At 43.7% G+C, this 14130-nt stretch overlaps 1 protein-coding gene across 1 annotated transcript; it reads left to right on the forward strand.

Annotated features, from left to right (window-relative positions):
• Window positions 1-6906: 6906 nt before the first annotated feature.
• On the forward strand, window positions 6907-9163 carry LOC310966675 (immunoglobulin superfamily containing leucine-rich repeat protein 2-like; the record flags this gene model as incomplete). Its single annotated transcript, XM_083940490.1, has 1 exon — window positions 6907-9163. One exon carries the CDS (start codon window positions 6907-6909, stop codon window positions 9061-9063), a length of 2157 nt encoding a protein of 718 aa, XP_083796616.1. The 3' UTR covers window positions 9064-9163.
• Between the last annotated feature and the right edge of the window lie 4967 nt (window positions 9164-14130).

Below are 14130 nucleotides of genomic sequence, written 5' to 3' on the forward strand. Positions count from 1 at the left end.
GTGTCACGGGTCTCTGTAGCTTTGGCCTTAACATCTTTGATGGCATGAGTGTTTTCCTAACCTAAAACACACTTTTCCCTACAGGCACGTTTGGTGATTTTCACCCAGCGATAATGATGGGAGGTAAAGTAGGTTTTGGTTGATTCTACCCAGGGAAAGTGTGAATTGTGTGCCAAGGACACTGAGACGTCCCCAGGAATGGGTCGACCAAAAACAAGTTATTATTATTTATTTTTTAGGAATTTTTTGTTCCCAAATTCAATGCAATTCAATTCAATTTTATTTACAGTGCCAAATCATAACAAAAGTGATCTCAGGACACTTTACAGAGTATTTGTGATTTACACAGACCCAACAATTCCCCCGTAGAGTACGGTGGCGTTGAAAACCTTCCTTATAACAGACAGGAACGTCAGACAGACCCAGCTCTGTGGAGGACGGACATCTGTCTGCACCGGAGAGAGGAAGAAAAGGAGAGAGAGAGAGAAAAGACGGACACAAAGAGACAGACAGAGACACTTCCAGTCACTATAATAATATCTATAGTAATGTGAATATGACTTATTAATACAGCAGAATAGTAGAAACAAGCACAGCTAAGGTTATAGATAATAATAGCAGCAGGAAGCGTCATGCAGGACCACGGCAGCAGGCACCACCACGATCAGCAGAGACCTGCGAGACGACAAAACAAAAACAGCTCCGGGGAAGAAGTTGAATTAGTAACATGCACTGATGAGACATGAATGATACAGACAGAGAGGAGAGAAGCTCAGAGGATCAGGAACAGGATTACCCCCCGGCAGACTAGGCCTATAGCAGCATAATTAAGCAGAACAAAATCAGCTTAAAAAATTCCTAATTTTCCAGTAACTTTGGAGCATTTTTATATGGTCCACTCATGATGCTTTTCTGTCATTTTGTTACCCACACGACAGAGTTTAAAATAAAAGGACACTACTCAAATCTGTCATGTTCTGATATATTATGATGACAAGCACTTTTTATTGGGTGTTTTATCTCGGGTAAAAACCACCCGGCGTTAGTGATGGTGTTTTGAATTTGAGCGCTAGTGTTTTAGTGTTAAATTGTAATTTATGTTATTATTTTGTTGTTGTATTCATTTATTGGTTGTGTTTGTTGTTAACTGATTGAAGTGTTACTGCTGGCTGTAATCCAAATTGCCCTCTCCCCCTTACTCCATTGTGTCATGACCGAAAGAACGAGGTCGCGGGTACAAGCGCCCAAAATGTGTTTCCTCAGGAGGGGGGCTGGAGTCTCCCTTAGAGAGAGGGGGAGAAGTTCAGCATCAGTGAGGAACTCGGAGTAGAGCCGCTGCTCCTTTGCGTTGAAAGGAGCCAGTTGAGGTGGTTCAGGATCATCTGGTAAGGATGAACCCTGGGCGCCTCCCTAGGGAGGTGTTCCAGGCACGTCCAGCTGGGAGGAGGCCTCGGGGAAGACCCAGGACCAGGTGGAGAGATTATATCTCCACACTGGCCTGGGAACGCCTCAGGATCCCCCAGTTAGAGCTGGTTAATGTGGCCCGGGAAAGGGAAGTTTGGGGTCCCCTGCTAAAGCTGCTGCCCCCGCGACCCGACCCCGGATAAGAGGCTGAAGATGAGATGAGATTACTCCATTGTAATGTATTTCATAAATGTCTATGATGTTAAATGTTTTAGGCGACTGTGGCTCAGTGGGAGAGTGGGTCGTCCTCCATTCGAGACATCGGCGGTTCCATCCCCAGCTCGCCTGGTTCACATGTCGAAGTGTCCTTGGGCAAGACACTGAACCCTGAATTGCTCCCTGTGCTGCGCATGGCTGTGTAAATGTGGTGTGAATGGTTAGATTAGATGGTCTGTAGATGTCCACTGCCATCAGTGTGAATATCTGTGTTAATGGGTGAATGTGACAAACACTGTGAAAGCACCTTGACTAGTCACAGGACTAGAAAGGCGCTTTAGAAGTACAAGTCCATTTACCATTTTCAGTCTCTATTTGAATCTTCCTGCTGTTTTACTTACTTCCCTTGTTCATCGTGAGCTGTTGCACTTAAATGTTGTGTCATGAGCTCGCTGAGCGGTCGGACTGCAAATTAAAAATATAGAATGACATTAAAAAATCACCCGTAGGTGTGAATGGTTGTCTGTCTCTGTTCGTCTCTATGTGTCCTGTGATAGACTGGCGTCCTGTCCAGGGAGGACCCCGCCTCACGCCCGATGTCAGCTGGGATCGGCTCCAGCCCCCCTGCGACCTCGACAGGGACAAGAGGTTGAAGATGCTATGAATGAATGAATGATCAGTTCATTAGAAAAAAGGAGAAGTAACTGTGGTGAACGGGGACCCTCATATCTCCTCCTGTGTGTTTGTTTTGCCTGATGCATGGTTTCTAAACTAACACGTGTATAAGAGATAACAGAATAACACAGTTGTGCGTTTGTTTCTTTTTAAATAAATCATATTTAGCTGTCGTGTCTGTCCTCAGAGTACCAAACAGCTGCACACACTCCACATCTGTGTCTCTAAAAGATAAAAGGAGGAGCGCAGGGAGTCCAAGGGACAGCCCCTACGTGTTGTGGTGATGCGGAGAGGAGGATGAAGAAGAGCAGGCTGGGAAGATGAAGAGGAGACTACATTTCTAACAGATGAAACACGTTTTCTCTCGTATCTAATCAGCTCCTGCATGTCTCTCTAACACACACACACACACCGCACACACACACACGCACACACACATACACACGCGCACACACACACGCACACACACACATGCACACACGCACGCACATACAACACGCACACACGCACACACACACACACACACACGCACGCACACACACACGCACACACACACACACCACACACACACGCACACGCACACATACACGGGCACACACGCACACACACACACACACACACACACACACAACACCCGCGTCTGTTTCACCCCCTGTTGACCTGCGGAGCCCTCACACTTTGATAACCTGTTTTGTCAGTTTGCAAAAAGAAGAATTGATTGTTGTTCAAACTACGGTGCAGGGGCCGGACGCCGGGACTGGACCTCTGTGCAGCGTCACAGGTCACAGTGCAAAGGGTCTGCAGTAAAACCTGTTATTATTATTATTATTATTAATATTATTATTATCGTGCTAAAACCTAATAAAGTAACATACTGTTATTTCTATGTATTAGACATTACATTTGTTTTTAATGATTGTTAAAGAATCATTTTATATCCTTTTATTTGTTAGTATGATCATTTATATTGTTGCTATTATGCTGACTTTCATTATTTATGTATGTATTTGTATTGTGTGTTTATTATTGATATTATCATTAATTATGGCTTTTGTCTAAAGCGGCAGCCCTGACATCAGAAGGTCGTTTCCACTTTAAAAAATGGGGGGACATCGATGCTGTTGTGTCCAGAGCTGGAGGAGAAGGGAGGAGAGAGGAGGAGAGGAGGAGAGGAGTAGAGGGGAGGAGAGGAGAGGAGAGGAGGAGAGGAGGAGGAGAGAGGAGGAGAGGAGAGGATGAGACGGGAGGAGAGGAGAGGGGGTAGGAGAGGGGAGGAGACGGGAGGAGAGGAGGAGAGGAGGAGAGATGAGGAGAGGGGAGGAGAGGAGGAGAGGAGAGGGGGTAGGAGAGGGGAGGAGAGAGTATGGGAGGGGAGGAGAGGAGGAGAGGAGGAGAAGAGAGGGGGTAGGAGAGGGGAGGAGAGGGGAGGAGAGAGTATGGGAGAGGAGGAGAGGGGAGGAGAGGAGAGGAGAGGAGAGAGGGGAGGAGAGGGAGTAGGAGAGGAGGAGAGGGGAGGAGAGGGGAGAGAGAGAGGGGGAGAGGGGAGAGGAGGAGAGGAGAGGGGAGGAGAGAGGAGGAGAGGAGAGAGGAGGGGAGTAGAGGAGAGGGGAGAGGAGGAGAGGAGAGGGGAGGAGAGAGGAGGAGAGGAGAGAGGAGGGGAGTAGAGGAGAGGGGAGGAGAAAGAAGGAGGGGGAGGGGAGAGGAGAGGGGAGAGGAGGAGAAGGGAGGAGAGGGGGAGGAGAGGGGAGGAGAGGGGAGGAGAGGAGAGGAGAGGGGGAGATAACTCCGTATATGACCCAGACTTCACGCTCAGGCTGCAGACGGACGCGCACGTCTCCACCATGTAGTTGTTGCGAGACTCAGACGGACTCAGATGCTTCCTCTTTAAACTTGAAGGCATCACGATGCATCCTGCGCTGCTCTGACTGCACACACACACACACACACACACACACACACACTGACGCACACACACACACACACACACACACACACACACTGACGCACTCGGATTTCTCTGCACAGCTGTAAAACAAGGACGCAGGTACGTTTCTCCCCCGTGTTTTCAGGTGGTGGTGTGTGTGTGTGTGTGTGTGTGTGTGTGTGTGTCCTTGTGCGACCCTGCAGGGCTGAACTTTGCTCACCCTGCATTGACAGTCTGGATGTTGTTGTGCTGATGATGCAGCGGGTCAGACACAGATGCCTTTCAGCACCAAGGGCATCGACCGGAGGCTGCTGCGTAGTTTGAAACCAGAAGCTTGTGCCGGGGACACAACGGGGACGAGTGTCGGCTTTATTCCAGTGTGACATGAAAACATCTTTGAGGAGCAGCTGTGAGGTTTGTTTTTGCTGTGAGGATGCATCCCTCAGTGCACACACCAGTGCCCCGTCACTGCTGCAGACAGAGATTAAGAAGTGTCAATAGAAGAGTGGCAGTGTGAGGATGAGGCGTTCAAGGACTCTTCTGTCTCTGCTGTTAAATTACATGATGGAGAGTCAGGATGACAGTGTTACCTCACATCTGACACACATGTGATGTTTGTTATTGTGTGAGCAGCTCAGGTGGGAGTCTGTTGTTGTTCTTATTGTTTTACATGAGTTTGTACGATTATTATTATTATTATTGTTATTATTATTATTATTATCGAGCTTATAATCTCAATAAGAAGCATACTGTTATTTATATGTACTAGAAAATGACATTTGTTTTTCTGTTAAATTATTATTTTATATCCTTTTATTTGTTCTTGTCTTTTTATTTTGTTTTGATGTTTTGTTTCCTTTTGTTTTCTTATTTAAAAATAATTAATTTAGTTACAGCGCAGCGTTGTTATTTTATTTTGTATCACTATTTTTATTATAATTATTATTTGCGTATTTATTTGTGTCACTATTTTCTTAAAATTACTATTTTTATTATTATTATTATTATTATTATTATCGAGCTTATAATCTCAATAAGTAACATACTGTTATTTATATGTACTAGAAATGACATTTGTTTTTCTGTTAAATAATTATTTTATATCCTTTTATTTGTTCTTATCTTTTTATTTTGTTTCCTTTTGTTTTCTTATTTAAAAATAATTAATTTAGTTACAGCGCAGTGTTGTTATTTAATTTTGTATCACTATTTTTATTATTATAATTATTATTTACGTATTTATTTGTGTCACTGTTTTCTTAAAATTACTATTTTTATTATTATTATTATATTTTTTGCTATTATTATTATGACTTTTATTATTTATGTATTTATTTTTATTATTATTTATTAATAATTTTATATCCTGTTATTTGTTCTTGTCTTTTTATTTTGTTTTGATGTTTTGTTTCCTTTTGTTTTCTTATTTAAAAATAATTAATTTAGTTACAGCGCAGTGTTGTTATTTTATTTTGATTCACTATTTTTATTATCATTATTATTTACGTATTTATTTGTGTCACTGTTTTCTTAAAATTACTATTTTTATTATTATTATTTTATTTTTTGCTATTATTATTATTATGCCTTTTATTATTTATGTATTTATTTTTATTATTTTTTATTAATAATTTTATATCCTTTTATTTGTTCTTGTCTTTTGATTTTGCCCCCTCACTCTAACATCTCTTAATGTTAATTGCATGCATATAGGTCCTGTGTGTGTGTGTGTGTGTGTGTGTGTGTGTGTGTGTGTGTGTGTGTGTGTGTGTGTGTGTGTGTGTGTGTGTGTGTGTGTGTGTGTAACATGATTAATAATAAGAGAGAAAAAATTCATAATATAATAAAATATAATATTAAGAAACAGAAAAGAATAGAAATTAATATAATATAATAGAGAGAAACAGAATAGAATAAAAATTAATAAAATAGAATAAAATATAATAAAATATAATATAATAGAGAGAAACAGAATGAAATATAATAAAACAGAATAAAATAGAATAAAATCTAATATAATAGAGAGAAACAGAATAGAATAAAAAATAATAGAGTAGAATAGAAAAAAAGGAATAAAGCACAAAGTAAGAGAACAGAGAGAAATGAAATATAATAGAAAAGAACAGATAGAACTTAAAACAATAGCAATGAAAGGCATTGAATATATAATATAATAAGAATATAAAGGAATAAAAATGAAAAGAATATAAAGGAATAAAATAGAATATAACAGAACAGAATAGAAACGAATAGAATAGAATAATAATAGAAAAGCACAACAAGATTAAGTTGGCGACCTCCGTCTCAGTGCTATAATCATAAGTTTGGTTAAAAAATACAAATGAGTATCAATAAAGTTATGATATAATAGACAGAGTCAGATCACTTTCACATGGTTCCCGGGAAAATGGGTCGTTTTATCGGCGTCCCAGATCTGAGAGAAGCTGATTTACTCTGAAGTGAACATCTGATTCTCTCCAGACCCAAAGACATCAGCAGATCTCTAACCCCGTGTCTCTGCGGTTTGCCACTGCAGGGCGCGCTCAGAGTAGGCGGTATGAATGACCAGGTTCAGGGTTAACGTCTGATACGAACCGGGTCAAAGCTGTTTGCGATCGAACTGGTCTTCTTCGCCTTTGTCCTCCTGGTGCATCAGTTTCTTGTTTCTTGTTTTTCAGGAGCAGAAAATGGCGGCCGCAGACGTCCTCTTCTTCACTTTGTGGATCGCCGCGGCCTTCACCCGCGGACTCGGCTGCCCTGAGCTCTGCGCCTGCTCAGATAAATACGGCCGTCATTTTGCCGAATGCTCCTACAAAGACTTGACCGAAGTCCCGGACGGCTTTCCTCCTAATGTGACGACAGTGAGTCTCTCCGCCAACAAGATCAGTTCGATCCCTCTGGGGAGCTTCGACAACGTCACCCGCACAACGTCGCTGTGGATGGCCCACAACGAGATCGTCTACATCGAACAGGGGACCCTCACGCCTTTGGTTCATCTGCGTAACTTTGACATAAGCCACAACAGAATTGTAGACTTTCCTTGGGAGGATCTGCAGAACCTCACCGGCCTGCAGCTGTTGAAGATGAACCACAATGAGATGGTCCACCTGCCGAAGGACGCCTTCTCCAACCTCAAGGACCTGAGGTCTCTCCGACTCAACGACAACAAATTCATAACCATCACCGAAGGGACGTTTGACGGTTTGGCGTCTTTGTCCCACCTTCAGGTTTATAAAAACCCGTTTGCGTGTACCTGCTCCCTCGACTGGCTCAGAGACTGGATTTCAAGAACCACCATCACGGTCGCGGAGCCCAATCTGATCGTTTGCGCGACTCCACAGAAACTCAAAGGGGAAGTGATCCGAAAACTGCCAGAGTCAAAGTGCACGAGCGCAGACGTGACGGTACGAACAGAGCCAAATATTCACAACACAACTTTCTACGAAGGGAACACGTTGGTCTTGACCTGTGAGTTCACGGGAAACCCAAAGCCTCTGGTCATGTGGAATATTCGCAGCAGAAGCCAGAAGCAAGAGTTAGCTCTGTCGTTCACTGAGGATGACTCGGCAGAATCAAACGAGGACTCCTTACTCTCCTACAATCCCGTCAAAGTCTTTAATAACGGGACTCTCATCATTTCACATCTGAGGAAGGAAGACGGCGGCAACTACAGCTGCTCCGCCACGAACAAGTTTGGAAGAGCAGAGGATTCGGTGTCAGTGGAGGTGCAGGCTTCACCCAAACCAACACCCGTGAAACAAACGACCACGACACCCGCCTACACTACAACACACCCACCGACACACAAAACAACAGACAAACCATCTGTTCTGGGTTCTTTGCTTGTCCCCAGTTTTAAGAGAAAAGACATCACGGGCATCGAACCCACTTTCCCACCCACTGCAGAAATTAAGTCCTCTGAGGAGCCAACAACTTATCTGTCGCACGGTAGCAAATGTGGCGTGACGGCTAACACGAGATACATTTCTAGCCACGTTTTCAACGGCAGCCTGGATGACATCAAGCAGTACACGTTTGACTTCGGTGTCATCGCGTTAGGGGTGTCAGAGACGGAGGCAACGGTGCGACTCAATCCTCTCCTCATACCCAGAGACAACAGCGACAACCTGGTCGCAACCAACGGCGCCGCCACATCTGATGAGACCTTCCAAGCCGACAGTGAAGAGCATCACGGCCTTGCGGAAAATGTAGCTGGACAAATCTATTCGAACGGCTTGTATCTGTGCGTCTCTGCAGACCGCAAACACTCAGCCGTGCAGTGGTCGAGGATCAAAGAGGGCGTCAACACGTATCAGTTCAGCGGTTTGCGCCCCGGCACCAACTACTCACTGTGTCTGACCTACAGAGGGGAGGACTGTGAGGTCCAGGTGCTGTTCACCACCAGGAGGAGGGTTACCAACCTGCTCATCATCATCTCCGTCAGCATCTGCCTCCTGACCGTGTCCACTGTGCCTCTCCTGGGCGCGACGTGCTTCCACCTGGTGTACAAATACCGCAGCAAGACCTACAAGCTGATCCTGAAGGCCAAAGACCAGTATCACATGGAGAGGAACCTCACGGCCAACTTTAACGTCCGCGCGCCTCACACCGAATCTCAGAGGAGGATTAACGGCAGCCAGCTGGACGAGGAGGAAGGGGAGACAGAGAGCGGGGACGGAGAGAGAGAGGCGGATACAGAAGAAAGTGTCATGACCGAGTCCTTGTCTTTGTCTCAGTGCAGGAATTTAGACAACTGCGAGGTCGGGTCTGAGTACAGCGACAGGTTACCTCTGGGGGCGGAGGCGGTGAATATCACAAGCAACTACAAATATCCAAATCTGTAGTTGTTGACATCATTTGCAGTTTAATTTTGCATGCGGTAAAAGCATAAAACAGGGTTGTTTTTATTCAGTTTGTGACAGAGATGTGGATTCGAGCCACGTCATGACTTATGACGCGACTTGACGGAACATAAAACACTTGAGACTCAACTCAGCCGATAAAAGACTTGTGACTTGACTTTAGACACGACGATTTGAATTACTTATTTGAATGTTTTTTAGTACATTATATGTTTTCAGTTTATAGGATCTGTGCTCAACCTTCAGTACATTAATTAACACAACATTAACAAATATTTGCTATGTAAGGATATCGTGGAGTAATGGCGTCCTGGGTCACTCGCCCTTCCAATTGTTGCGGTCTGGCCACGTATCATGCACATTTATTTTGTGTGTATTCCACGTATTTAAAGCAGGAGACTCCCAAAACACAGGAGGAGGGTAAGCAGCGTTCATTTAAAGTTGCTGCTCATGTCCCGGACGTACTAAACCAAACCACAACTTTTTTTCTGATGCTAACCAAGTGTTTTTTGTGCCTAACCCTAACCGTCACCTTTTGTAGGTTAAAACCGGTCACGTAACGGTAGCTTTAGTGCCTAAACCGAACCAACACCAAAAGCAAACGTTGCGGTCCGTCGCCTTCTCGGGGTCCACTTCCATAAGATATCATGTGCAGAACTTTCTCCTACAAACCTGTTCATGACAATACTGTCATGAAGGGTACAGGGAGACAAACCAACACAAAAGGAAGAGGGAAGAGGCTGACAGGACAGGGATCCTGACAAATACGGTGCACATGAGCTTCTCAAACTTTATTTCACATATCTGGGAACCGTTTGAACTCCCGTATGGAGGCAACCTCAGTATTTCAAGTACATTTAAAACATTAACTAGAGACCGACCTCACCGTCTTTCCTACACGGAGATATACGGTCTTATACTAGGGCTCCCCATTTTAATACGTGGAATACACACACAGAGGACTATGGAGTATGGTACTAAACAAATATTTAATTAACAAAAACTAAGGGATCCCATTACAAAGGGAAAAGTACACCACGGAGGATGACGAGACGGTCGAGGGTAACAGGAACGGGTAACAGACGAACAGTCAGGGATGTGGATAAGGGAGCGGGATCTCGGGAGACAATGGAAAAGAATAAGGAAACAATAATTACTAAACAAACCAACACGGAGTGAAAATACAATCATACGAGAAACGGGAGCAAACCGAAGAGAAGTTACCAGGTAAATGAGAACGGTCTGGTGCTGAATGTGTCCCACATCCGGCTCTTTATGCTTTAACCACTGATTGGGAATCAGCCCCAGATGGGCGGATTCAGGCCTACCAGACAAACAGAGGGGAAGGACATACAGGGAATAACAGACAGTGAGAGACAAACCAACACAAAAGGAAGAGGGAAGAGGCTGACAGGACAGGGATCCTGACAAATACGGTGCACATGAGCTTCTCAAACTTTATTTTACGTATTTGGGAACCGTCTGAACTCCCGTACGGAGGCAACCTCAGTATTTCAAGTACATTTAAAACATTAACTAGAGAACTTTTCTTTCCTACACAGAGATATGCGGTCTTATACTAGGGCACCTCATTTGAATACATGGAATACACACACACACACACACACACACACACACACACACACACACACAAACACACACACACACACACACAAACACAAACACACACACACACACACATTTTTGCTCATTACTTTTTTTACAATATCATACAAACTGTCTGCTCCTCCAGGATCACATTTTTCCATAATCACACACACACACACACACACACACACACACACACACACACACACACACACACACACACACACACACACACACACACACACACACACACACACACACACACACACACACACACACACACACACACACACACACACAGGGTGAAAACAACACCAATGTAAAAATGTCTGTGTCTGTGTAACGTTACCCAGTATTCAACTGCACATTGGGAATAACGTTGTCATGGTCGGTCAAGCTCCTCCTCGCCATGATTGGATGTTTACCTTCATTTTTGTGCATCATTCATTACCACGTTAAATCGCCGTTATAAGTTGAATAATTATGTTTACGGTTTATTTAAGGAAAAAATAAGCTTTTATAACGTTTTTTTATTTCGATTTTTTCGCTAAGTATCAATAATTAAATACAAAATTCAGTTAATTGTCATAGTTTTTCAACAGGTTATCATTAATGACGTTATTGTCCTATTTATCGGCTCATTACGGACTCGACTTGACGTGACTTGGACCAAATGACTGGAGTCACATTTCCGGTTTGTGCTAATTATTTCAGTTCCCTTCAGCTGTTCAAAGAAAGACCAGACTGTTGTGTGTGAAAGACACGCACGGACGTTTGACTTCAGCCTCATGTCGAGATCAACACTTCCTTGTTCTTACGTGCTCTACGCGTAACGTAGCATCCTATAATAATCACAGTCTCTTTAAAGGTCCCTTAACCCCTATTTAGCAACATGCAGCAAACCCCATGTATCACGCTGTGACCATGTTTTTAGAACATGACAACACAGACATTGTCTTTGCTCCACAGTGATCTGACCAAACTCACAATAAATGTACTTGCAGCATCAGTCAGTCATGACACAGGCGACCATCTGCAAGGCCCGAACGACTGTCAGTGAAACTTTTCCCAGACAAACGTCAAACTGAACTTGGCCCTGGTCATATTAACTTTGTTCCCCTTTTTTCCTTTAAAAACTTTTAAAATAGGCAGTTTTCTGTGATGCGTTCCCACTAGAAAGCTAAAAAGTAACCAGCTTGCGTTCCAGGGACAGAGACAGGGTCGGGTTATTTAAACAGAAAAAGGTGGCGCTCTATCAAAGCTGATGATGTCGGTGCAGCTTCATGTTTTATTAAGATATATTTGGTGATGAGTTTCCTCTGAAAATGAGAAGTGTTTGTTCAAGGGGATAGTTTGACATTAAGGGGAATACACTACACATTTGCTTGTTTGAGTTGGATGAGATCATCGATACAACTCTCATGTTTGCAGCCTGTTACCTTAGCGTAGCTTAGCGTAGCTTAGCTTAGCTTAGCACAAAGATTGGAAACAGAGGTATACAGCTAGCTTACTAACAGCCTTAGTTGGCTTCCTAAAAAAGCACACAGGAAGTGCACAGCTTCACCACCGCTGCACAATTCTGTTTTTATTTTACGATAGAAAACGTAAATGATCATTTTAAAGGATTTTTAAAAGTGCATCTTGATCCCGATCTGCACCGAATTAGCCTACACATAGTGATAGACAATCATGGGTCGCATGAACCAGATCTTTTCAGCCAACTAGCCACATATCTTGCTGCTGCCAAATCTTTGGTGATGGTCGAGATACGACTGTTGAGAGCGGCGTAGCTGTGCGATCCAGCTTACCAAGAGAACAGATGCTGACCGAGCCAACAGGAGGAAGATCAGGGCCATACCGCCTCAAATCTACGGTAGTGATAAGAAACGGAGAGCGGCGTAGATGTGCGATCCAGCTTACCAAGAGAACAGATGATGACTGAGCCAACAGGAGGAAGATCAGGGCCATACCGCCTCAAATCTACGGTAGTGATAAGAAACGGAGAGCGGCGTAGATGTGCGATCCAGCTTACCAAGAGAACAGATGATGACCGAGCCAACAGGAGGAAGATCAGGGCCATACCGCCTCAAATCTACGGTAGTGATAAGAAACGGATTACGCCCATTCAGTCGGCTGATAACGCCCAAATGTATTCGTCATATGTGGGTTAAAACAGGGTCAACGGTATAATGAAACAAGAGAACGGGTCATTATAGACTTAATAATTGTCTCTGAATATTTATTAGGAGCATCTCTGTTAAAAGCCTGTTCTCGACCAACAGCTAATCAAAAGACGACGAGAGCACTATCAAGGTTTTTGCGTTAAATCAAATGTAACAAAGCTTGTGTCACACGTGGCGTGCATCGCAAAATGATTAGGAAAAACCACCTTTTAGATGTAGGCGGTGCTACTGTCACTAAAACGTACCAGTATTCTGCTTTAAACCACTTGCAGTTAACCTGTGCTGTCGTATAACGAGTGCAATCCCACAAAAATACAAGAAACCTAAGCTTCTCATAAGAGTTTAAATGTTTAGAAAAACTGTGTTGTTCTGAGATAAAAACTATTGTGTGCTGCAGCTTTGAGCTTGTAGTCCAGTTACACTGTTTCATGTTGAATAAAACTCAGCAGGCGCGTTGTTAGACCTGGGCATTCAAGGCTAAAGCCCCGGATCTTTGTGCCGTCAAATTAAAAAAAAGAAAACAACATGGTAATGATGAAAATAGCCCCGTACAGTAGACTTTCATATGATTGCATTACCTGCAAACACAGATGTAATGTTGTAGCCAGTGGAAACCGCAAAATCCCGACGTGTTCATGCTTACAAGTGATAACTCGGAGCAGCGATGGTTTGCACAGTTTCAGGAATTTAACCCGGTCCACTTGACTTCGGCTCGGTGTATGGCAGCGTTTCTGAGGCATTATGCTTTTCTAATGTCTCATTCTGGCTGCTGGGGTATGTGGTGACCTTCACCTACCCTATCCTCAATATAAACGTTAAGCTACTCAGTAGGCCTGTCCCGACGTGAGTCACACATGACAACTGGTCCTCCTCAAACTATATCACAACTGCATGTTCGAGAAACGCCCGAACCTCGGTCTGAAAAGGACTCTAACTTTGAGGCTACAGCCCCGGATGCTTTCAATAGCTAACGACGCGCCTGAATCCGGGTGTTTTAAATAAGCTCTCTGTCTCGCTGGTAAACAAAAATGAGTTGAATATCCTCTACCGAGTCTCCTGCAAACTGCAACAGTAACAAGCACTTCTGAGTGTGTACGTGAATAATTGCCTCGTTGTATCTGGATCGTGTGTCCGTCCTGTATTTCCCAGATTGACGTAAAGACCTGCATGCTGCCTGTTGTCGTGAGTCGCAGTGTGTAAACGTGTGTAAATATACTCGACCTAAAGAGTAACTTAGGGTGTGTGTTTGTGTGTTTTA

Source organism: Echiichthys vipera (assembly GCF_963691815.1).
Source record: "Echiichthys vipera genome assembly, chromosome: 1".
Taxonomy (NCBI): Eukaryota; Metazoa; Chordata; class Actinopteri; order Perciformes; family Trachinidae; genus Echiichthys; species Echiichthys vipera.